Consider the following 27,222-nt stretch of genomic DNA (forward strand, 5'->3'; position numbering starts at 1 on the left):
GTGAGAAGCATCTTATTCTGTTACAATTGGCGTAGTCGGCAGGATTCTCTGGCCGTCAGTTTGGCAGAGGACCTGAATTTAAAAATTTATTGTGGACAGAATATCCGGGAAGACAGCGTCACGACACACACAGAAAAATCGCCAGAAACCTCATCTTTATCAAGTCCGTCATGGGGAAGAAGAAGACAAAGCAGAGCGCCAGCAACAGCGGAGGTCTAGCGCTCGGCATTGCCTGCGCTCAAGAGGAGCTATGGAGCGGCTACACATTTCGGGAGAGATTTCCGGAGGAGGACGTCACCGACGAGGTATGTACAGGGAATGTACTGAATAATCTTTTAAATTAACACATGATGTCCCATGTACATACCTCCCAGATGTCCATCCGAAGGCTCTGCGGAGGCAGAAGACAGACCGAAGGCGATGGCGCTCTCATTCAGGCAAGCGAGTAACCCGAAGCACTTCCGCATTACGGGTGCGGCGAGGACCGTGACCTACCACAAGGGATTCCAGGAAGGTGGCGTTCCGTATCCAGCTGTTTGTGGCCGCCCAAGAAAAGACGGACTTGAGTTTTTGAAGGGGAAAGGGGAGGCGATCAGTACCGCTATCCCTACAAAAAGGTAAGGAGGTCCGGAAATGATTGATCGGTCCGTCGATAAATTGATACAGACGGATCACAGTCAGCCAAAAGCGGCACGCGGTCCTCGAAAAGAACTCCAAATCCCAGGCTCCCTTGCGGGACCTGTCTGAGCACGATGCCAGGAGCGGCGCGTGTTTATTGGCTCCCCACCGGAGGGTAAGGCTAATGATGGCTCGAGCATGCCTCCGGGTGAATTAAGTAACTTTTGGGCGTGCACGAGCTGGAAAAGTTGCTTCAGCCCGTGCACAAATTTTACAGGTGGTGGAGACAATAAAGAAGATCACTGGGGATCTGGGAGCAGCGGCCGAAGCGCCTTTAAGGAGGGTGGATGAATTCCTACGGCGATTTGGTCAGGAGTCTCCCATTATGATTGATTTGGCGGTACAGGTGAGTTTTACGGTACCGTACAGAATAAGGGGACACAGAGTGACGCGGGCCCGCGGTTAATTAGTAGCGGGTGCCAAGTCACTACGAGCCCTACAAACGAGTGTGGTGTGATGACAGAAGGGCGGTGGAAGCACTGATCGTACCAGAGCAGCTGAAAAGTGCTGTCTCTCGGGCGATCGCGGTGCTGAAGACGCCGCCTCTGGTTTCTTTAAAGTCAGCGGGCATGCAAACAGCAAAGAGGCTCTCTTTCTCTAATAGAGACTCAAGCTGTCGCCGACAAGTAAGCAGGAGATCCCGAAATACACCGTGGGTCTCCTGACAAGGTGGGAAAAGGGCGGAGAGCAGCGAGGCGGCCAGAAAACCCTCCTTGGCGGGGAAAGGGTGGAGCTGACCGAGTTCGAGATGTTTCAGGTCTCGGGAAAAGAGCCAACCAGGAGGACTTGTCGGTGCTACAATTGCCAGCGACCGGGTCACGAGTGGCGCCAATGTCCCCGGGGAGACAGGAGGTACACCGTCCCCCCAAGGTTTGCTCGAGGACAGGGGCAACGCAGTCAGAGCCCGGATGACGCGTCCTCTTGGAGGAAGACTTCCCTCTCGGGGCAGGCCGCTCCGAATCTTTATAATTGCCGCTGGGGGAATACTGTAAGATATGGCCGGCCATGTACCCGCCAATACCCCAAGCCGCCAGGTGGAGCCCTCCTTGCAGCATGGAGGTCCCCAGAAGACCAGCAGGGCATTATGGACCATGTAGTTTTTATGCACCGCCCTGCTGGATGCCATGGGGGCCACGAGAGGGAGCTGCAGGGAGGACCGAAGAGTTCTTCATGCCCTATGACCCGGAAGTTCGTCATAGGAAGAGCGACGGGCTTCCGGGGTGAGAAAAACATTATTTACCCTGACCCGGAAGGAATAAGGACTTGTGGACTGTTGGGAAGGAACACCTCCGGGTCAGGGAATATAAAAGGACTGTGGGAGCTCCCAGACGATGAGCTGAGTTGGGAGGCAGGGTGGCTAAGCGTCTGGGAGTGGAGGATTGTTTATTATTGTGGTTTATTGTTATTGTGAATTGTGGAGAGGAGCGTGCTTTGTGCACTTATTATTATAATAAATATCATCTTTGGACTTTTACCTGGTGTCTGACGTATAGTCTGAGGGTACAAGGGTGTGAGAAGCATCTTATTCTGTTACAATATATATATATATATATATGTCTGGAATATATATTTCTTCTTGAAACTAGAATATCTGTCTGTCTGTCTGTCTGTCTGTCTCATTCAGTTCATTTGACTTTTTTGGTATAGTGGCAACCTGAAGCCTTTAACTGAGTGAATTATATTTGAGAATGTTGTTATGTTTTCAGTTAACACCAATGCTTTTTGTCCGATCTCTTTTTAAAACAGAGTAGGATATCTCTTTCGAGAGAGAAAACTATTTTGTCTTCTATGTGTCTTCTGACAGCATTCATCATTTCCCATGAAGTTAAACCTTTTATCCATAGACACATTTTCTAAACTTGTTTATTTGAAGCATGATGAACCAAACAAAGTGTTAAGTTGAGCCCAGTAATTTTACTTATCTAAATGTAATGTCCTGCATTCATTGTACACATCTGCATTATATAAAGCCTTATTTTCTTAAGGTCAACAGAATCTGCGTAAGAAATGCCTTTTCAACTTAAAGGTAGATGGGTCCTCTCTACACAAGAGATTTAAGATGTAGTTAAGATTTAATGTTCTTTTTTGAATATTGATTTGGCAGACACTTTAGAATATGTAAATGCTGAATTGCCACCTTATTGTGTAAACCTTTTACATCAATTAGACTATCCTCATTTTTATTTGTCCATTCATTTTATAACCTTCTTACCCATTTCAGTGGCATGTAGGACCAGGGTCAAATACTGAAACAAATAATGGAAAGGGGCACCAGATGGATCAAATGTCCATCAGATGCTACATGGCTATTTTAGAGTCGGCAATTATCTTAACACACCTTTGCGGGGAAGGTCCAAACAGATATGGTTAGTATGTGCAAACTCCAGAGAAATAGTGATTAGGTTAGAATACTAAGTCCACATTTAAGATATGAGACAAAAGTACTTACCAGTACAACACTGCACAGTGCTATTTTTTGTTTTGTTTTAAATTTTATTTTTTAAAGACATTGTTCTTTGTTTGTATTTACCGAAGTTCATTTTGCCCTAGTTTTTGTGTTTTTGAGTTTGCACCTTCCAATTTATGTATTTCATGCTCAATAATTAAAAATGTTTCTTAACAAGTTTGAGGTAGAATGTATCATTTTGGAGGTAATAATAAAAGACATGTTGTTTTTTCATGATTGCTAAGGATTAAGGACCTTCTTGTTAGGTTTGTGTTGGTTTTCTACGGCTTTCCCAGTGTTATGCCATATCACAAAAACGCTGAGTGTAAAGCCATTTGTAAATTGTCTATACCATGTTACAGACAGGCCCCACTTCCCCAACCACTTGCTTTTTTTCAAAAGAAACTTCAGTTGCTGAAGATAAATTTGGATACACATCATTTAAAAGTTCAACTTCCATTATTTTGTCATAATTTTCACTTTCAATTTGCACCTTTTGTATAAGACAAACTTTCATGCGTTATCCACAATCTTAATGTAAACTTACATTTTTCTGAGGTGTTTACAAGTGAGCAAGTGGATAACCTGCCAGAGGTAAACACAACTACTAAGGAGGTACTGAGGGATTTGGAAATTGTAGAGGGAGAAGTGCTGCTCAGATTAAATAAGATGAAATCAAACAAATCACCAGGCCCAGATAATATTTATCCTCGTGTTCTTAAGGAGGCTAGTGAGTACATATATAAACCCTTGACACGTATTTTTAGGAAGTCACTGTGCACTGGAGAGATTCCAAAGGACTGGAAAATGGCAAATATCATCCCATTATATAAAAAGGGTGACAGGGCAGATCCAAGCAACTATAGGCCAGTAAGCTTAACAAGCATCACAGGAAAATTAATGGAAGGAATTATTAAGGATAAGATTGAGCAACACATGACAAGGACAGGAGTTATTCTGAACAGTCAGCATGGGTTCAGAAGGGGGAGGTCGTGTTTTACTAACATGTTGGAATTCTATGAGGAGGCAACAAAAGGATACGATCAAAGTGGAGCTTATGATATTATTTATCTGGACTTTCAGAAAGCATTTGATAAGGTGCCACATGAGAGGTTGGGCATCAAGTTAAAAGAAGTGGGAATTCAGGGTGATGTTTTTAGATGGGTGCAGAATTGGCTCAGACACAGGAAGCAGAGGGTGATGGTGCGAGGAACCTCATCAGAACTGGCTGATGTTAAGAGTGGTGTTCCACAGGGGTCAGTGCTAGGGCCGCTGCTATTTTTAATATATATAAATGATTTAGATAGGAATATAAGTAACAAGCTGGTTAAGTTTGCAGATGATACCAAGATAGGTGGATTAGCAGATAATTTGGAATCCGTTATATCATTACAGAAGGACTTGGATAGCATACAGGCTTGGGCAGATCTGTGGCAGATGAAATTTAATGTCAGTAAATGTAAAGTATTACACATAGGAAGTAAAAATATTAGGTTTGAATACACAATGGGCGGTCGAAAAATCGAGAGTACACCTTATGAGAAGGATTTAGGAGTCATAGTGGACTCCAAGCTATCAACTTCCAAACAGTGTTCAGAAGCCATTAAGAAGGCTAACAGAATGTTAGGTTATATAGCACGATCTGTGGAGTACAAGTCCAAGGAGGTTATGCTCAACCTTTATAATGCACTGGTGAGGCCTCATCTTGAGTACTGTGTGCAGTTTTGGTCTCCAGGCTACAAAAAGGACATAGCAGCACTAGAAAAGGTCCAGAGAAGAGCGACTAGGCTGATTCCAGGTCTACAGGGGTTGAATTATGAGGAAAGATTAAAAGAGCTGGGCCTTTACAGTTTAAGCAAAAGAAGATTAAGAGGTGACATGATTGAAGTGTTTAAAATTATGAAGGGAATTAGTACAGTGGATCGAGACTTGTATTTTAAAATGAGCTCATCAAGAACACGGGGACACAGTTGGAAACTTGTTAAGGGTAAATTTCGCACAAACATTAGGAAGTTTTTCTTTACACAAAGAACGATAGACACTTGGAATAAGTTACCAAGTAGTGTGGTAGACAGTAAGACGTTAGGGACTTTCAAAACTCGACTTGATGTTTTCTTGGAGGAAGCAAGTGGATAGGACTGGCGAGCTTTGTTGGGCTGAATGGCCTGTTCTCGTCTAGATTGTTCTAATTGTTCTAATTGTTCTAATAACAATCACACATAATTTTAAGGGTATAATTTTATTTTCTATTCGTTCATTCTTTTTCTGAAGCAGTAAATGGATGTGCGTAACTATTTTACATAACTTTTCAATATATGTTCATCATGTTTCAATAGCATACAAACAGGGCGGTATTGTGTTGATGTTGTTGCTGTTGATGCCTCACAGGTGCCTCACAGGGTTCAAATGCTGGTCTTGGTACTGTTGATGGTGAGCCTGCAAGTTTCCCCATTTCTGCATTGGTTTTAATTCAGATATTCCAATGACTCAGAAATTACGGGTACAGTAATCAGTAACTTTAAACTGCTCCATGAATGGGGAGAGTGAATGACTTATCTCTAGGACTGACCAGTGCCCCATCCAGGGATGGTAAGGTGCTGGAAAGACCAGCACTATTCACTCCCCTGAATTGGTGAAGGAAAAATTGGATGGATGGATTTACATAAAAATATAGGGATATGCATAGTGAAATTGGCAATTTGAGTGCTATTCTATAATAATTTTGAATAATGTCAAAATAAAATGATGAGAGTTTATTAATCAAAAACATATAAGGTAGACAAGGGAAAGGTGAACACAATACATGAAAAAAATAAATAAATAAAAAGGAACCTGTCAGGTGGTGTGCTTCGGCCATTTTCAAATCTCTCTTTGGTATTCTTTCCTACTTTGTTGTGCCTGTACTACCTATCTGCTAATTAAGTTCTTATAACAACTCACCTATCAGTTCTAAACTCAGTGGTCCACCAGAAAGACATGGCTTTTTAAAAATATCCAGAGATTTCTTCTGGGTTAGGAACACTCTGAAAGTTCTGTGGTCATCTCATTTAAGGCTGCTTTGGAAGTCCCAAATGTAGCTCTATGTGATTGACTCAGTTTCTGTCCAAGAGACAAGGAATTGTACACACTATTATTTTGTTTTAAATACTTCTCTTATTTTTGTGATTAGCATTATTATCATTATTTTGGTGCCATGTTTTTGCCACTCTTTTATGTATCAGTTTTCACGTATCAGATGAGAAACTCAGCGATTTGGGAGAGAATGAATGTTCCTACAGGTTGAGAGGAGCCAGCTGAAGTGGTTTGAGCATGTTATAAGGGTACCCTCACTTGAAGCTGTTCGGGGCATGTCCCACTAGGCAGAGACCCTGTTGCAGACCCCAAGCATGCTGGAGGAATTATATCTCTTTCTAGTTTAGAAATACCTGGGAATTCCTCAGAAAGAATTTCAATCTATAGCCGTGGACAAGGAAGTCTGGTCTCACCTGCTTAGACTATTTCCACCACGACCCTCACCTGGAGAAGAAGTTTCAAATGATGAGAAGAGATGAGATGTATAACAATGGGATGTATTATTTTCAGTCTCTAGATTTTTGGGAAGCCACTATTTGTCTGTCTTGTTGGTATGATGCTGTTAGCTTGCTAGGCATGTGATAAATTCGCTATGGGAATTGTAACAACATTTTGGTGCTGATATAGAAGATGGTTTCTTGGATTAAGCAGGTCTCAACTTTAGGACTTGGAAAATTAAAAGAACAAATTAATTGCTAGAGTAAGGACTGTTTTAGCACTTTAACCTTAGCGTTGATCTTTTTTTTTTTTTTTAATTTTGGATTAATGTTTTGGCGTTGTTCTTTAGACTAATTTTTTCTCAGTGCTTTGGTCCAAGAAATATCTGACTATTGTTCTGTTAAAATCTAAAAGAGTATTTACCTCTCTGCAGCTCACTACCAATTCAAAATATAGCCATGGATCACTCCCTGCTGCCTGAAGCAGGAATGCCAACAGTTAGAGTCAGCAAACATTTCTTGACACAAATCGACTTGAAAAGAGTGCTAATTCTCCAACCAGCCCACTAAACTTTATCTTCCTCTATAATTCTGGTTTCCTGAATATAATTACTTCATCTGCACTGATTAGACAGATCTACCCCTCATATCTCTAATTTACAAACCCTTCGACTAATATGGGCTTTCCATTCACCAGAATGGCTTTCTATTTTAAAGTATTGATGCTGATAGGCCCATTTGCTGTGAATTTAGCCTGAAGTGTACCAAAGCAACTAAGCTGTTGATTCAAAAATTACAAGGATGAAAGATGAATCTGATGCAACATGACTTAATCTGCAGCCCTGTGAAAGTCACCTTAATAATACATTGAACTAAAAAAACACTGGAATGAATATTCTTGTAAGTCCTTTAAGACTGGATGCACTGAATTATAAATAATATACTTTCATTTTAACATTAATAATAATAATAATAATAATAATAATAATAATAATAATAATAATAATAATAATAATTAATAATAATAAAGCAGTATACATAAAACACAAGTAGAAACACGTATATATTTTATTTTGTAATATATATCAAACAAGCTGAGTTTTCTGTTGATTACATTGAAGTTTTATCATTAGAACATAAGAAAATAATAAATTTGACAAACAAGAGGTGACCAATCCGTCCATTAAGCTCATTTGTTTGTTTTTTCAAAAAAAGGCTTTATCATAGGTAACATTAAGAAATTATCATAATATTCTTCACTTTTTCAGTAGATTGTTCCTTTTTATGATTGTTTTCTTGAAGAATGCTGAAAGAAAGTTTAAAATATAGTTATACTTTTAAAAATCAAAAACACAGAATTATGGCACATTCCTGTTTAAAGGCAACCCTAGTGTTGTGATTAATTGAGGAGCATTCTAAATCTGCTAATAGCATAGTAGTTTGACTGAATGAAGATGTGTAAAACTGTATCAATATCATAGCTTAAAGTAAGCTACCCAGCTTATTAATATAAGCGTCTGTTTATCAGTGTGTCCATCTGCATGCAGTGTCTCTATCATTCCAACAGATGGTACCTCACACACATTTGAAGAAAGAAATGCATTGCATTTGTCATTCCAACAGATGACACATCACAAAATGTAACCGAGGCATATGCATTGCATTTGTCATTTCAAAAGATGGTGCATCTCAAACATTCATAGTAACACATTTTAATACTACAAATATTAGTGATACACCATCTGTTGGAATGACAAATGCAATGCATTTTATTCCTACAGGCATTACAAAATACATTCATATAGATGGTACACTGCAAACATTAACTTTGCGGTCTATGTTGATAATTTAGATTTCAACCCATCTTAGATAGGCACCACAGCTAATACATGTATAAATGTAATAGTAATAAATATTTGAAACAAAAAGGTAATGTACTGAAAAGTAATATGGTTAGTCAATTGATATTAAGAAGTAGGGCATATGAGGATTTACATACACTTAGAAGAAGGAATTTCTAATGTTACAATTGTGGCAAAGAATAAACACACTTACCTTTAATTTCCAAATGAGGAAAAGGATTATCAGCGCATAGAAACAACTTTTACACAAAAGTAGAATATATGCAAACTTCGTGCTCTTCAAATTTTTGTTTAATTGGCCTAAAACAATAATAAAAAAGAAACAAATATTTGTAAGTGTCATTGTCACCAAAGGTGTATCATAGAATTTTTATTAATTGATGGTGTAAAAAATTGGATATTTTTTTTAGTTGTTCAAGTAATCACTCTTACATATCTATCTATCTATCTATCTATCTATCTATCTATCTATCTATCTATCTATCTATCTATCTATCTATCTATCATAAACATGTATGTTTGCACACAAATGCATAATATACTTATATATAAAGTATACAATTAATGTAATGGGTATTTTGAACTATTGAAAACAAAAAGAAAACCAACAAGAACCTAAGAATAGGGAAAAATAATATTCAACACTTTAATTGCATGACTTCTAAATCTCATTAACTGCATAATATCTCAGTTAAATGGGCTATGTCAAGGTGCGTGAATACTCAGTATTATTATTATTGGAGTTTATTAGTTTACATTTCTGTATTATTCATTTATTTGTTCACAACAATTACTCCTGTGCAGTGTGTCTATTCACATATAAAAGCAGCTAATTAAAAAAGAAATTGATTTTTTATTAACAACACATGGAATTTGTAATGTGATGTATATTGTTGTGTTGATGGGAAAACCTTTTGTTTATTTGCATAATCAAAATCTTTTAATCTAGCAGGGCATCTTTGTGAAAAATATGAAATGATGAATGAATAAATGCTCATACTGTATATATACATACATGCAAACATATATATATAAATATATATATATATATTTTTTTTTATGTTGCAGCATATGTCTTCTAATTATTATAAATTAACTTGAAAGGGTTTGGTTCCTTTTGTAAACGTATGGTATTTTAAAAGTAATGTACACCTTTCAAAACAAAACTTTTGTTAAATAATTTGATTTCTTCTTAAATTCATACGCTTTTAGAATTGGGCCTTAATGTGAACTTTAACAGACATAATCACAGTAAACTGTGTTGGATTGATGTTGAGTCCTTACCTTTTCCACTGACATGATCTGTTATGTATATGGCGTTATCAGTCTCATTGTAAAACTTGGCCACACAGGTGAACACATTATCTGCATTGCACCAAACCTTTTTTGACACCCTCAGTCTGCTGCTTATTCTGTATGTTTGATCCTTTGATTGGACTGCTTTATAATCAGACTTTGCATTATCAGTTGTTTTCTTCTTATTGATTTCCCATGTCAGTTCAATATGGTCAGGGTAGAAGTCAGAGGCCAGGCACACCAGAGTCACAAACTCATTAGATTTGTATGGCACTGGCTCAAGTATTTTAACATGAGGCTCAGCAATACTTCGTTCTGTGGAAGGAAAATATTATTATTATTATTATTATTATTATTATTATTGCTACTACAACTACTACTGCCACTACTACTTTGTGACACACAAAACAGACCCAGGATATATATATATAGTTTTTGAATTCTTTTTTCAATACAGACTTATTCAGGAAGTTTAGGGGAACTTTACAGAGTCTATTTTTTCTCCAGGTTAACTGTCCTAGCTATTTGCTTCAAATTCAATGTCCACTTGAATATATTTTTATTAAAGGCTCGGTTTTTAGCCCAGTGCACTATGTAATTAATGGATAAATCATTTGAAAATTAAATGCAACATAAACAGAATATTTAAGATGTTACGCATTTTATTGCTTGTCATTCAAGTAACACTGTACTAAAAACAGGCACTCACTATTTAATTTCACCAAAAGAAATATTACACTTATTCTCTTTTCCGGTACGTTTTTCATTCCCATTCGTTTGATTTTTTCTTAAGGTCTAGTACGAACGTTGATCTCTCTTTAATGATAACACCGATTATATTTTTTCAATTCACATCGTAAAATTCACAGTTCTAAACACTGCTCTGTTCTTATTTAAATGTAGGTAACTTATTTAAAGTATTATAATGTAATAGTCACAAACTCATTCTGTCTGATTGGTACAAACTGAAGTGTAAGTATATACCACAAATTCAGGATGAATCTAACTAGTTTATTCAGGTGTTTGTGTTCTCCTTTACTTAAGAAAACATTCTCAAAAATGTTTAATGTAATTGAGGATTACAGGAGGACAAAGCCTATTCATTAAAAAAAAAAACTGAAGGTCAACATTTAAGCTAATTTTTTTTTATTTATTTATTTCTTATATCCATCCACCCTATACTTCCAAAACCACTTAAGCATAGGCATATTATAAAAACAATCCTTAGGCAAGGAACCTGTTCACCTCAGGCTATTGAAAATTTATTTAGCTTATGTAATTAACTGTTATCTGCATCATGTTTAAAACAATACATATTATATATATATATATGCAATATTTTTATAGTAAACTATTTCAACCATTCTATGATCTGCTTCTCGCAGCTGAAAGACCGTGGTGGATGTTAGCCGACTTGCTGACCAACCACAAGCGTTACCTGGTAGGTAACCACCCATGCAATCAGACAGTAATTCAGACTAGGAATGCCATGAATATATATATATATATATATATATATATATATATATATATATATATATATATATGAAAAAGAAAAGCTGTGTAAGTGATCTAATAATAATTATTATTATTAATCTTATCAATTGTTTACTCCTCCACCCCACTCAGTTAGCATTATTTACAAAAAATAATATATTAATATAACACTTAATGGATATTTGCAACTATTTAGAATATTATGCTTTTTTAAAAAGACTGCTGTCATATATATATATATATATATATATATATATATATATATATATATATATATATATATATATATATATATATATAAAGTTAATTACTGGATCGTATGGTTTCATACCATGTTCCGTATTACCTATTATTTTGTTATGTATTAAGATCGGTATTATTTTATTATATTTATATTATTATTTTTTTGCCTGTAAGCACAATAACATATTTTGCTAAATTTGATAGATAGATAGATAGATAGATAGGATATTTTATTATAGAAATAAATGGGGTAATTACTTTTTTTTATAACAGCCAACATATAAAATAGTTACATATACTGAACATAGAATATACTGAAGTTTAAACTGTGAAATACGATTTTAAGTATAATTATCCATGTAAGAATTTACAGTATTTATGAGCTTCAGTATAGTTCAGTATATATGAGCTTCTCGGGTATATACCTAGAAATGTTTACTCTTAAGAAACTAACGTACACACAGAACCCCCAAAAATCCAAAACAAAACAAAGTCAATTTATAAACGAACGTTATACATTTCTTTTTTGATATCTCTCTGTGAGTACAATGGACACAATGATTTTGATCAAAATTTTTTAAAATAATTATGTCTGTCTGTAGAACATTTTTACTTTGAATTTTGGTATAATTTTACTGTCTATTTTCAGATCTCTGCCTATCAGTGACCGAAAGAGAGAAAGAATAAGAGGCTTACCAATTTGTCTCGATCTGCTCTTTCTATTTCATTTGTTAAAGATTACTTACCTAAAACTGTTAATCTTGTCCCATCACCGAAGTACGCTTCTCTGTTACTACACGCTGCATTTGCGCGGTGCAAAATTTAGTTTGTAATGCTTTCCAATGACTACTATAGTCAATAGAACTAAATGGATGATGTGATTAAAAAATAAAAGGGTCTGACAAAGAAATATAACAGTCACTTAAACCGTGTACCTTCTACAAACCAGCTTTAAACAAAGTTAATATGTAAGTAACTCAGAAGGCATACAAGAAACAATTAATTTAAAGACGTTTGAAATCGATGTCTTTTAAAGCAAGTTTACATGGGAAATTACTTTCTTACCTAAAACAGTTAGTTTCGTTCCATCTCCAAAATAAGCAGGTTGAGCATTCACGTCATTTTGCAGTTGGAGGAAAACTGAGTTTGTATTCCAGCGACAATCGGGCTTTAGAGTAGAAAATACTACAGCGATGTGATTGCAATCTATCTATCTATCTATCTATCTATCTATCTATCTATCTATCTATCTATCTATCTATCTATCTATCTATCTATCTATCTGTCATGTATGTTTATGCAAATTGACCAACTGAAGATTTCACTGAATGACTTAAAGCCGTTGGCTTAATTCTTACTCCACTGCAGTCAAATACTATACTATACTTATTAACCTTAAGAAAATAAATACATAAATAAAAAAGATATATTAAGTATATAAAGACATTAAGGTATCTATGTATGGCATACATGGTTATACTTTTATGCAGGATACACGCAAAAAAGTTTTGTCTTACCAAGAACAGTGAGTTTCGTACCAGTCCCAAAGTAAGCTGGGTTGTTGTAGTTCACACTGTTCAAGAGTAAGAGAAAAACATCCTTTCTTCTCATACGAAAAGCCTTTAATACGAGCGACAGAAATACCTAAATTAATTACTTATTTCTGCTTTTCTACACAATTTGAATATTTACATAACAGTCCAAATATCCTTCCTGAATGTAATATCTCAGGGACTTGGCAGATGAATTATTGTAGTTTTTCATGTATTCGTCTCGATACATTTCAAATAAGTAACAGACTGGCATTGCCGGATTCAAGTAGACATCAGGATATGTTAAATGTCGGAAATAATTTCAATATTACCGGCAGCATTTATACAAAATTACAAATAATCAATCGTTCAGTAAAGTAAATAAACACACAAACATACAATATATTTAAAGGGAAAAGCAGACCATACCTAAAACTGTAAGTTTTGTCCCAGTTCCAAAGACAGCAGGGTAGGTGTTCACATCAATATTTAGCAACCGCAAAAGCACTGTAGAAGTTACGCACGAAGTGCGAACTCATACACGTACTTTTATTGTGCACCTTACATTAAATATTTTTTTATTGAATTTCCAAGTTTATGGAATTACAGATTTCATTTTATATGTTAAAAATTTATATTTGGAAAAAATAGAGGCAACATGCATATCTTACCAATAACAGTCAGCCTTGTTCCTGCTCCAAAATATAATTCAGAATAACCAGAACACAACAGCAAACCACTTATATAAAACTTCAGAATACGTTAGTATTGTCACTAACAAGTAAAACGTTTTCTTTCTTTTTTTCTAATGTAAATACGTTCAGTCACCATATCACACGTAAAACATTATAGCAACAGTCTCAGTGATCTTAAGTAAGAAGGTATTACAATGCCATTTTTATGTATGTTTCATAATCTTTAAATATGAGGTACAAAAAAAAAATTTAAAATTATTTACTTAACACTACAGACTGAAATATATAGACTGATTTACCTAAAACGGTAAGTTTGGTGCCGCTTCCAAAAACAGCAGGTGTAGTTGTTCACAGAGATAAAGAGTAGTTTTAAAAGGAGGAAGGACAATTTCCATCCTTCCAAAGATTTTTTGGTAATTCTGCCCATTTTATAAAGCGAATTTATACAGTAAACCCCCGTATATTCAGTGTATTTCTAATATTGCCCATCTTTCCACCTGTTCGTCTATTTTAAAAACACGTTTTACACATTTCAGAAATCTCCGGGAAACTTAAAATTATGTATAATACAACACTTTCAATTGCACGATTTATATTGTTTGGCTTCTTTTATAAATATTTTTGTTATTAAAACGGATAGTTCAAGAAACTTAATAAAACAATTTAAATGAATGATGCAATATGAAAAGAATTTGTCTGAGACTGTCAGATATATTAATACATTTTAAAATGTAAAAATATAACTCTTTACTGCAAATTGTAATAATTTGCCTACACATGTTAAAATATCCCATTTTATCAAAGGTAAATGCATTCCCAGTACATTTTAAGTAAAACAATACAAGTGACGATGGACACTAATAATTAAGTATATTATATAAAAGGGAAAATAAGAAAAAATAAAAACTTACCAAGAACAGTTACTTTGGTGCCTGCACCAAAGTAATAGACAGCGTTTGCACAGTGCTGAGTTAATATCAAAAAATCAAATGAAAGATTTCTTTGAGATAAGAAATAAAATAATCAACTTTCTTTGTCAAAGACCACTTTCTTACCTAAAACAGTTAGCTTGGTGCCATCACCAAAGTAAGCTTCATATGCTGCACAGTAATTGCACTCAATGGCAATAAAAACATACAACAAACTTAATAATCTATGTATTGTTCATAAGTTGCAAAATACCAATAAACTAAATAAAAAATAATGAGGTGTATTTTTAAATCAAAATACAGTATATTTTAAGCAACTGCTTTATTCAAACTGAATTTTTTTATTGCATTAAATTTTTTCTGTCAATGTTTATTTGTTAAGGATGTGTGAGTTTGCCAGACACAAAGTTAAAACTGCTGATTTAAAAGCATTTTTGGTTAGTGCTTTAATTTACACTTAAATAAATAATTGCACTTACCCAGAACAGTTAATTTAGTTCCATCACCAAATGTATAATCATAACCAGCACAATGATAAATACATGATCCCTAATCAACAGACAACATTCAATGATCTGTGAGCAATGTCTTCTGTCATTATGTAAAATAGTTTAACATAATATAACATAACATTTATGATCCCTCTTAACACATAAGGGTTATCTCAGGCCGAGGACCATCATAGCAGCCCCAGGTACAAGACAAATAACCAATCTGTGATGCACTGCCAGTCAATTGAATAACTTACTCACTCGAATAAAGTCATTTCACATGCTATAACAAACTCTCACTATAAATTACAAATTTCTGCAAATTACAAAAAGATATAAATCTTTGAACTTACCTAAAACAGTAAGTTTTGTCCCATTTCCAAAGTAAGCAACACTAGCAGAATCACATTGATAAATCCACTGGCAATAAAATATTGGTGCGCATCATGCTGTAGGTTTTAATCTTACTTACAAAACCAGATTTTTTGTTTTAACCTACTCCTTAAACCATGGTTCCTACTTAGAGTAAAATTATGTTTGTTAGCATAAAAATGCTACAATTAGTGACTGATGTATTAATTAAAATATACACTGAAAAATTAATTATAATTTCCAAGAATTGTTAAAAAATAAGCTAATGTAAAAATTATACAAGGTAAATTAACAGTACATTAGAGTTAATAATTCACTTTAAAATTTCTTTGTATTTGTCAAAACATGAAACTTCCATTTCTATTCTCTAGACGTTTTTGTACAGCCTGTCAATGTAAATGTATCACTGTGGCTCCCTGTCCCCACGGCGTTAGAGTATAATACAAAAACCAGACATCTCAGAGGCGTCTTGCATCACTACACTGCACATAGAACAATCAACTCTGAAAATGTATATTTATACTGGAGGTGACATACAACAGGAAGCTCATACAATAGCACATAATCCTGGCCCACAGGAAGGAAATGTCACCTCACTTCTCTACTATTAACAGTACGCAGCTGGATTCCCTCCTGTAAAAAGTAAAGATTTGTCAGTTTTATGAGGTAGCAAGTTCATGTGAAAATAAGAGCTGCTTCAATGAGGCATCTATCTATCTATCTATCTATCTATCTATCTATCTATCTATCTATCTATCTATCTATCTATCTATCTATCTATCTATCTATCTGATATAGTAAAGTTCTGTTTTAGTTGATTGTCATTTTTCATGTATTTTTAAATAATATGAAGTATTCATCATTCAGGAAATGATTTTATAACTTCTTAGAACTGTGTTGCATTGGACTTGATAAAACTTTGTAAAGGTATATTTTATGAAACATACTATTATAAATGAGGAAAACATCTGCACAAATGTCTAGAGTCAATTGCATTTTTTTTCAGGCTCAAGTCTTTTCATTTTAGTGGAACATTTCTGCAAATATTCTATTATCTTCTATCATTCCATATGTGTGAGCAGCAGCAGCAACAGCAAAAAAAAAAATATACAAATATACAAACAGGCCAGAATTTATCTGGCTTGGTTAATAACCGGGAGTCTCTGGAGGGCAACTTTTAGAAATAAAAGTGTCAAATTGTTTCTTCAGAGCAATGTCAAGGAGGAACCATTTTTTGGATTCCAAAAGAACCAAACTCACAAAGGTTCCCAAAAGAACTTTCATTTTTTTAGATTTGTAAAAGCCTCCATAAATAACCACACATATGTGAAAACAGTTTTGTGAAATACCAAGGCGCTCATGCAAAGGAGTCTTGCTGCACAACCACACAATCTAAGTTCAGGTTTTCTTAATCTCTTAGTATCCTGCTAGGTATCCTATTATTGAGAAAAGGTTTTTGTTTTGTCCACACATTAGGAATTTTTTTAAAGCCCAGAGAACCAATTTCATATGCAAAGGTCCCATTCCAGAGTGAACTGCCTCTTTGTCAAGTAATGGAGGTATGAGGAACCACATAACCCAGTGTTTCTAAGAGTGCAGACACAGACAGAAGGATTTTGGTCAAGTTGATGGCTGTCACACCAAATGTATGACACCTTGCTAAACCTCTAGGTTAAATTATTACTGTTGTACTCAAGACTACTGGAGATTGTTCTTACCAGTTAGGACTCACAGAGAGGAGATGATCACAGATAGTAGAAGCAAAAGGTTGGAGAGCTAAGTAGAGCACTTTTCACTTGAAGAATTAGACATAGAGCCGACTCTTGGGAAACTCAAGAATATTATAGGTCGTCTTAGCATAAAAAAGCAACTGCAAGTGGCAGAAATACCCTAGAATTAATCAAGTGCTTCTAAAGTACTCTTCTCCTGCAGGAACCTTTCTATCAAGGTTTAGAAATATATGGTTGAATCACAAAGAAGCAAGAAGCATTATGCTTCACAAAAAGTGTGACAGACAGATTGCCTATTCTCACTTCTCAGTATCACTTTCTCGTCCTTTGTATGTGTTATGGGTCACATTATAAAATAGCAGAACTTGTCTATTCAGAGTCAGTTTGACTTTAGAACCAGGAGATCTTCAACTGAAAGAAAACTATAATTAATAATAATGTCCACTCTACCTTGCATTTATGGAACTCACTAAAGTATTTATCCTGGTCAGCACAGATGGCATTTTCAAGCTTCATGCAAACATAAGTTGTCTTTCAGAGCTGCATTATACCATCTTAGCCTCCATCTCGCTATCAGAGAATGGCTCAGTATGACAAAATATTCAGTTTAATCATCAATGGAAGACATCTACTTCCACACAAGGTCTGATGGATGACTGTTCAGTCATTATTTATGTAAGTACAATGTAAGATTCTATGTAAATCTAATTAAGAAGTTGCTATTTCACATTGAAGCTGAAACATTACACTACACAGCACTTCCAAATACTAATGGACTGCTTCTCTCCGACCTGAAAAGACTTTGGACTGGCTGTCTACTTGTAAAACAACAATGTGTTGAGACACGATATTAACATTCCTCTAAATATTCCCATTTATAACTACATTCTAGACATAATTTATCAATTCTACTATATTGGATCCACTATCATTGACAACCTGATATTAAACAGTATCACACACGCGCGCATGGGAGGCAGCTAAAGGGCTCGAGTGAAGGCAGTTCTGAGCCATGCCGGGATGTGGCAGAGCGCACTAACTCTCTTTCTCACTTCCCTGTAGACCTAACCCGGGAGGTTCCACCTGTCTCTCTGGACGTCACTTCTGGGACCGAGCCAATGGAGACAGACCTTGCCAGCTCCGGCCCCCCTGATGTCACATCCGGGACTAAACCAATGAACAATGAACACGTGCCCGACCCTTATGACCTCACTTCCTGTCTCCCCCTTTAAAAGCCTTCCCTTTTCCCTTCTGTGTCAGTCTTGTTTTGGACTCTGTTGTAAGCACTACAGTGCTGGTATTTGAAAAGAAAACGAAGTTGCAGCCAGGATACCAAATTACATGGGTGGCTGCCCCAAACCTTTTTCTGTCTTTGACTCGTTTTGTGACAGTGGCGTAGTCGGCAGGATGGAGAAGTCCCAGAAGAGAAGGGGACAGGACCTGCAAAACACCCAGGTGGGAGCGTACCGGGGCCGAGTATTCAGGCGGGGAGGGTGCCCCGTGGTTCGGCGAGACCCGGTGCGGGCTCCGCTCCCAGCACGCAGAACTAGGCCGCCTAGAGAGGCCAGGGAGTGTGCGGGTGGGGCTCACCGAATTGGGCTGCCCTGGAGGGGGAGACAAGAGGGACTCAGTATGCTCTCTTGGGGGAGAGTGCCTGCCCCCCAGTGAAACCACAGCCCCTTTTACCACCTTGGGGTGCCCCAGACTGGCAGGTGAGTAAAATAACAAGTGGAGGTTGGACCCTGAGAGGCCGACCAGTAAACAAGCCTGGTCCTTATGGGCAAAAGTATGGCAGTGGCTACGGCCCTTGGAAAACAAGCCCCACCAGGTCATTGAGCAGGTAGCGTGCTATCTGCTCCTGAAAGCACTTCCCCAGGGCTTCACCCAGCCGGTCTGGGGCGTGCAGTTTAAGAACATGTCTGAGCTCATAGAGCTTCTGGAAACACAGAGGGCGGCCTCACACTCTGGGAGAGCAGAACCGCCCTTCTGCCAAACTCAGCCGGGTATGTCCCAAGACCTAGCCCCTCCCTGTATAACCCGGAGCTTGCATCGGCGTCCGGCGCCGCGGGCACGCAAACCGCTTGGAGGCGAGGAGGAATGCAGGTGGAGGGGGAGGAGGGCTTGGTGTGCTCTGACAAACCCGTTGACGGTCCCGCATACAGCCGTGGTGATCGTTAACGGGTTTAAAACTTCCGCTCTGCTCGATTCCGCAGCAACATTTCCATTGTTGCCCGCCGTTTGTGCTACCGCGACAATGGCTAAAATTCAAGACCAGTATAACCTGTGTCCACGGGAAACCCGCTGGTACAGCACCGCCGCTGTGTCATTAGCTACGGAGGATCAGTCCAGAAAGTAACCGTGGCAATCCTTCCTGATCCTCCCACCCGGTGATACTAGGGCGGGACTGGTCTGACATTAAAAGCGGTGAGACACATACCACTCCCGGGTTAAGTTGGGCCTCGTTATGGACGGAGATGAACCGTCTCAAGCTGCCTCCACGCCGTGTAATCAGCCGGCAGAGAGGTGAAGCAGCCGCCCTGGCTGGCGTGGCAACTCCCGGCCGCCGCAGGCTGACACGTCATCCACCAACGGCGCGGCGGAGCGGGAGGAAACCACGCCCATTGAGGTCGCCGCTGACCCTCTCTCCGTGTTGCGATTTCAATTTAAAAGACGCCGGCTTCTTTCAAAAGGGAGCAATGGAATGACGACTCCCTGAAGTTTGTAAAAAATGCAGTGGTCCTTGTCAATGGCCAGCGCACTAGTCAGTCGATGCCACAGGGCCCCTACTTTGTGTTAGATAATGACCTCCTTTACCGTGTAGCAATGCATGACGGGCAGGAGACGAGGCTGCTGCTAGTGCCGCGTACCTTCCGGCGGCAGGTCTGCGAGCTAGCACACGCCCACCTCCTAGGTGGCCACCTGGGCACCGAAAAAACTCTGGAGCGGATCAAGCCCGGTTTTACTGGCCAGGAATTAATGAGGAGGTTCGCCGCTTTTGCGCTTCCTGCCCGGAGTGTCAACTGCGACAGATTCCTAGGAGGGACCGTGCTCCTCTTGTTCCTATTCCCTTGATTGGCGTTCCCTTCCACAGAATCGGGTCGACCTGGTGGGACCTCTAGAGCCCTCAGCCCGAGGACACAAGTACATTTTAGTCCTCGTGGATTATGCTACGATACCCGAAGCTGTTCCGTTGCGCTCAGCTACCTCTAAAGCCATCGCGACGGGAATTACTAGGGGTATTGGCGTGGGGATCCCCAAAGAAGTCTTGACAGACCAGGGGACCCCTTCACCTCGGAGACGTTCAAGGAGACTGCCAGATTACTGAAAATAAAGCATTTAAAACCTCGTGTATCATCCTCAAACCGACGGATTAGTAGAGAGGTTTAATCAAACTCTCAAGCAAATGCTACGTAAGGTGGTCAGCGAGGATGGAAGGAACTGGGATCAGCTCCTCCCCTCGTCCTTTTGCCTATCGGAAGTCCCACAAGCCTCCACGGGTTCTCCCCTTTGAACTACTGTATGGGCGACAACCTCGGGGCATATTGGATATTTTGAAAGAAGGCTGGGAAGAAGAGGCTCTTCCCACCACTAACATACTGGAGTATATCGCAGTTACGCGATAGATTTGGAAAGATTCGCCTGTCCTTAAAAGTCACATGGAGGAGGCTCAAGCAGCACAGGTTCGCTACTACAACCGCGCACGCCTCTTCGGGAGTTCCACCCGGAGATCGGGTCATGGTCCTAGTGCCTACCTCCCACTCTAAGTTGCTTGCCCACTGGCAGGGCCCCTACGAAGTTAAGGAGAGGAAGGGACTGGTCGACTATTTGGTGAGTCAACCCAATCGCCGGCCAAAGGAGCGGTATATCATGTGAACCTGCTGAAACCGTGGAAGGACAGGGACCCTGATCCCTCCTCCGCCAGCCCGCTCACTCTTCGCTCACACACACGACCTTAACTTTGGCGCAGACTTGAGACCCAGGCAGCGGCAGGAGCTGGAAACAGTTATCCGGACCGTTCGAGAGGTAGTCAGTGAACACCCGGAAGGACCTCTCTGATTGAGCACAACATTGTGACAGAGCCCGGGTTGTTGTCCGAGAACGCCTGCACCGTCTTCCCGAGGCAAAAAGGCTGAAGTGGAACTGAGATCAAGCGCATGCTGGAACTAGGTGTAATTGAGGAGAGTTATAGTCCCTGGTCCAGCCCCATTGTGCTCGTCGGTAAGCCTGACGGAGTTGGAGGTTCTGCAATGACTTCCGTCGGCTTAACCAAGTCTCCCAATTTGATGCCTATCCAATGCCACGCGTGGACGACCTCCTCGAGAGGCTTGGACAGGCTCAATACCTGACCACACTTGACATGACAAAAGGGTACTGGCAGGGTCCTTTAACGGACTCCGCGAAGGAAAAAACCGCGTTTAGTACCCCTAGCGGACACTGGCAGTATCGTGTCCTTCCATTTGGGTTACACGGGGCTCCAGCAACCTTTCAGCGTCTGGTGGACAAAGTGCTTCGGCCTCATAACTCATACAGTGATGCCTAACTAGATGGCGTGGTCATCTATTCCAGCACATGGAAGGAACACCTACAGCATGTCCAAGCGGTATTACGGACACTTGGTGAGGCCGGGCTCCGGATTAATCCCAAGAAATGTTTCTTTGGATTAAGCGAGGCCAAATATTTAGGCTACCTGGTGGGTCGGGGTACCGTAAGGCCACAGTGCTCCAAAATTGATGCCATTCTGAAATGGCCCGTCCATGAACCAAGCGGCAGGTCCAAGCCTTTCGGGTTAGCGGGTACTACCGCCGGTTTGTACCCGGTTTTGGAGAAAGCGGCGCCTTGACTGATTTAACAAAGAAGAGGGCCCGAACATTGTGGTATGGACTGCAAAAACAGACGCTGCATTTGGTGACTTGAAGAAGGCCCTTACGTCCGCACCTATTTTGATGGCACCTAACTTTTCTTTGCCTTTCATCCTCCAGGCGGACGCCGGACACAGGCCTGGGAGCCGTGCTGAGCCAAAGTGTCGATGGTGTGAACACCCGTCATGTTCCTGAGCCGGAAACTGTTGGACCGGGAGACCAGGTATGCGGCGGTGGAGAGGGAGGCTCTGGCGATTAAATGGGCGATCACTCAGCTGAGGTACTACCTGTTGGGCCGTGAGTTCACCCTTGTCACGGACCATGCACCTCTACAGTGGATGGCCCTGCACAAGGAGTCGAATCCAGCGGGGCACCCGGTGGTTTCTTGACCTGCAGCCGTACAAGTTTTCGCTCGTTCATCGTCGGGGTGCTCTCCATGCCAACGCCGATGCTCTCTCTCGGGTTTACGACCTCTCGGTTAAGGTCGCCCGACCCGACGGGTCTGGGCTGAGGGGGGGGCCTTGTCACACACGCGCATGGGAGGCAGCTAAAGGGCTCGAGTGAAGGCAGTTCTGAGCCATGCCGGGATGTGGCAGAGCGCACTAACTCTCTTTCTCACTTCCCTGTAGACCTAACCCGGGAGGTTCCACCTGTCTCTCTGGACGTCACTTCTGGGACCGAGCCAATGGAGACAGACCTTGCCAGCTCCGGCCCCCCTGATGTCACATCCGGGACTAAACCAATGAACAATGAACACGTGCCCGACCCTTATGACCTCACTTCCTGTCTCCCCCTTTAAAAGCCTTCCCTTTTCCCTTCTGTGTCAGTCTTGTTTTGGACTCTGTTGTAAGCACTTCAGTGCTGGTATTTGAAAAGAAAACGAAGTTGCAGCCAGGATACCAAATTACATGGGTGGCTGCCCCAAACCTTTTTCTGTCTTTGACTCGTTTTGTGACAACAGTCATTTTGGAAATGCAACCTGCACCTTATTTAAACACTCCATGCATTTGCTGAAAAACAGTAGGCTTATAACACAAAACATGATGGCACTCCTGCATTGCAGTAAATTATGCTCTTAATATGGCAAAAAGAAAAAGAAAAACAGCAGTTTTTCTCCTTTGCTTAATTTAACAGAATTACAAATAACAACTTTCAAGATCTTCTTACATACTGGTATCACAGGTATGGACGGCTTGAACTTTTTGGCATACAAGAAACAATCAAAACCCCAAAAGACTCTGCTTATGTAGAGCTTGTCATTGGGTACCACAAACTGCACTTTACAGATGTTTACAATGTGACCTGAATGCAACTCTCATGAATGCCACGCACTGAGTGGAAGATATTGACACCCACACCAGATGTGATCATGATCAGTGCAACATCTTCAAAAAAGGACAACAGAAACTCTGCACCTGGTAAAAGAAAAGAGAGCTCACTACAAAGCCAATAAAGAGTACAGAGTACACTAAGACTAATAACTACAGATGCTGCCATTGAAACACAGACTACCTCCCAATACTGGACTTTCCATCCAAAGCCAATGCAAGGCAAAACAATCAAGGCACTCATCAAGTTCAGTCTTATTGCAGAGTGTATGTAGCACAATGATGTTATTGTTATATATGTCTTCTGCAGATTTGTGTAATACAAGCAACAGATAATGAATACGACAAATGTTACATAACCTTCTTAAACCTCTTAATCCTGAGAGTTGAATACAACACTATATTAAATATAATCTAGAAGACTGATATAAGAAACAATTACCAAGTAACCAAGTTTGTCAATCCGAGCAACTCTTGAGTAGTTATTTAACCACAAAATAATAATTGTCTAATGGCTCGAGTACTAATGGTCATACTCTCCACGGAAGATGGAGAAAACATGTCTGTGCAGTATAGCTAACATCTTTAATAATTCTCATTCTATGTGAGCCTGTGTTGTATATTCAAACACAGTTGGGTGCTATCATCTAGTATTATTGAGCCACTTTATAGTGACCTGTGGCACAGGGCTGAGCAGGTGCACACCAGAATATTAAGATGCAAGAGACGGTGTATTCAACTGTGTACCGAGAGCAGTTAGTGATTAATGATGAGAGAAATGATAGCATTAAAAAAAAGTGCAGGAACGTTTTGAATGTCCCTTGTATATCACTGTATTTGTTCAAATGATTTCAACTGAATTAGCAGCAAAACTCTGTTTCTTTTGCAAATAAATTCCCGAAATAAATGTTGTATTGCGACCAGCATAATTTGGTCATTTGAGACAGGAATGAAAGTGTTTAGTCTCTGTCTTTAAGTATTTTCCTGCATTAGATTCATATGTGTCTACCTGTCATTTAGCACTTTAAAAATAGTTTAGTTATAAAGAAAAAAAAACCCATCAGATTTGTTTCCAGTCATGTCAATCATTTAGTAGAGGAGCAACATGTGTTATTTGTTTGCTCTGGTAATATAATGTCTGCTTTGCCAATTATGAAGACAGTCTTGATGATAGCATGACTAATTATGCATTATCAGTGACTGAAATGAGTCTGAATCTTCATTGCAACTAGAAACCATTTAAAATATGACCAGAATGAAATGAGACACTACTGCCAAAAAAAAACTAAAGAGATTACGCAGTCTAAATCTTTAAAGGTAGGACATGGCTCCTTAATTCAGTACTCTCAGGTACTTCCAGAGTACACATTAGTCTGACTGCTTTTAAAGTTTGTTGACCCATTTGAAATCTATGAACACCAATCTTCATTGAAGTATCTCCTGCTCACTCTCAGTAACATAATGTAGTGGTCTCCAGACATTTCCAAAGAAGAAAAAAAGGGAAGGGCACTGGCATGAAGTCCAAAAGTGTGCCAGCATCAACTAGAGAAACCCACAGATGGGCTATCAATTTCATGTGCTGAACACCAGTACAACCTTTATGACCTTGAAAATACAGGATTCACTTGTTCTCAAACTTTGAGTTTGCCTTGAAAGGTTTTCTCTTGAACACAGCTAGTAATAGTACTTCAATACTTTTCCTCTTTGGTTTATTTTTTTTATAACCTTGCATATCTGGTGTGTTCTGGTTTTCATTCATTTGTATATTTGTGGTAACAGAAGATAACATTTTCTTTGAAAGTGTGAAACTGTTAGAAAACCACATTTATTTAGAAGATCAACTTAAAAAAACAGTTCAGAGAAATGTGGATAGCTGGCAGCAGGAGGCACTCTTAGATCAGTTAAATTATATTGTAATACTTTGTCTAAATGAGACTTTTTGAGTTTTTTTATTACAAAGAATTTTATATTCTGTGTACTTTATTAAGCACTCATTCACAGTAACTGCCTTGTCAATGAAATAAAGGTTTCTTCATTTGACCATCATAGACGGATTAAAATATTTTATGAAAGATTATAACTTTTCCATCAGATGGTAGCATGGATTACCATGTAAGCAAATAAAAAAATAAATAAAATGGTAAGTATGAACAAAATAACAATTTGAACAAATATAGTGATATACGAGAGACATTCAAAAAGTTTCTTCACTTTTTTTTAACTGTATTTATTAAGAATTTAAAAAACAAAATACATCTCGTTCCACATAGTCAGCTTTGTTTGCGATGTAATTTTCCCAGCATTGTACCAGCTTTTTAATGCCCAATTACTACTCCTCCTGCCTTCACCATTTCCAACAGAAATATGAAAGGGAGGAAACCTTTTGAACGTCCCTTGTATATCCATCCATCCATCCATTATCCAACCCGCTATATCCCAACTACAGGGTCACGGGGGTCTGCTGGAGCCAATCCCAGCCAACACAGGACGCAAGGCAAGAAACAAACCCTGGGCACGGCGCCATCCCACCACCGGGCACACACACACCAAGCACATACTAGGGACAATTTAAAATTGCCAATGTACCTAACCTGCTTGTCTTTGAACTCTAGAGTACCCGAGGAAATCCACGCAGACACAGGGAGAACGTGCAAACTCCACGCAGGGTGGACCCAGGAAGCGAATCCAGGTCTCCTAACTGTGAGGCAGCAGCGCTACCCACTGCGCTACAGTGCTGCCCTCCCTCGTACATAGTAAAAAAAAAAAAAAAACTAGTGGAGAAGAAATGTTCAGTTAAATAAAAGTCATTAATAACTTAATGACTTTAATAAAAAGCATTAATAATGTTTACCTAATTTAATCTAATCTAATTATTATGAAAGACAATGTTGTCATTTTATTTTAGTTTGAAAACCGATTTACTTAAGATTTAACTATTGTAAGATTTATTTTAAAATGTTCTTGGTTTTAAAGATTGGTTTTATTTTATAATGGGACTTTTCCAAATGGCACATTTATAAATTCTTTTTTTAATGCTAGCACTATTTTTTAAAATGGATCTTTTCATAATTGTTTTGTCACTCAAGACAATGACCCAGAGGCTGACCATATTCCTATTGGTTAATCCTTTGGTTACAATTACTTATCTCTGATTGTAGGCTACCAAAAATCTTCAGTGTTACTTTCATTCCAACTGGCAAAGACATGAGTGCAGATAAGAGCTGGGACAGTTGGTTTGGCATATTAAATATAAATAAAACATTTAACAAATGACAATGTTTTGTGACAAATTGATGGTACAGTGGAACAACTCGGGGCAGACAAGTGATATTGAAGTTGTTTGCTGCTTCTCCTTCACACAGTTCCTTTGCGAACTATCATTACAAAACATAACATTCCTTTTCTCTCATATGCATGTGATGCATATGCCATTATTTTAGAGTAAATGATGTTCCTCTGATGGTGTCCTTAATTAATTGTATTGGTGAATTTAAAAAGTTACTGAATGAAGGCTACATGTCTCTGAATACAACAACACAGAGATGTGCCGGCACTCCTTGGGAGAAATGATGAAGACCACAAAAATAATCTGTCACTTTTTAACCAAGTTGGACTGTTAATTTTACCAAATAATCACACAACTAAGATATTATTTTTGACACCAGTATGGATTTTAAAACAAACATCACAAAACTATCTATTTTTTTCCATCTTAAAATACTAGAAAATTAAGATAATTTCTGAATTCAGAGAAT

At 38.8% G+C, this 27,222-nt stretch overlaps 1 protein-coding gene across 1 annotated transcript in view; it reads right to left on the minus strand.

Annotated features, from left to right (window-relative positions):
* Window positions 1-7,683: 7,683 nt before the first annotated feature.
* Window positions 7,684-27,222, minus strand: part of LOC120526446 (M1-specific T cell receptor beta chain) — a 52,922-nt gene continuing 33,383 nt past the window's right edge. The window contains exons 3-6 of the mRNA XM_039749613.1: window positions 12,597-12,734; window positions 9,780-10,106; window positions 8,689-8,795; window positions 7,684-7,939 (exon numbers count right to left, since the gene is read on the minus strand). Of these exons, the coding sequence (XP_039605547.1) occupies window positions 7,916-7,939; window positions 8,689-8,795; window positions 9,780-10,106; window positions 12,597-12,734 (596 nt within the window). The 3' untranslated portion in view covers window positions 7,684-7,915. The remainder of the gene's footprint in view (window positions 7,940-8,688; window positions 8,796-9,779; window positions 10,107-12,596; window positions 12,735-27,222) is intronic.

Source organism: Polypterus senegalus, chromosome 3 (genome assembly GCF_016835505.1).
Source record: "Polypterus senegalus isolate Bchr_013 chromosome 3, ASM1683550v1, whole genome shotgun sequence".
NCBI lineage: Eukaryota > Metazoa > Chordata > Cladistia > Polypteriformes > Polypteridae > Polypterus > Polypterus senegalus.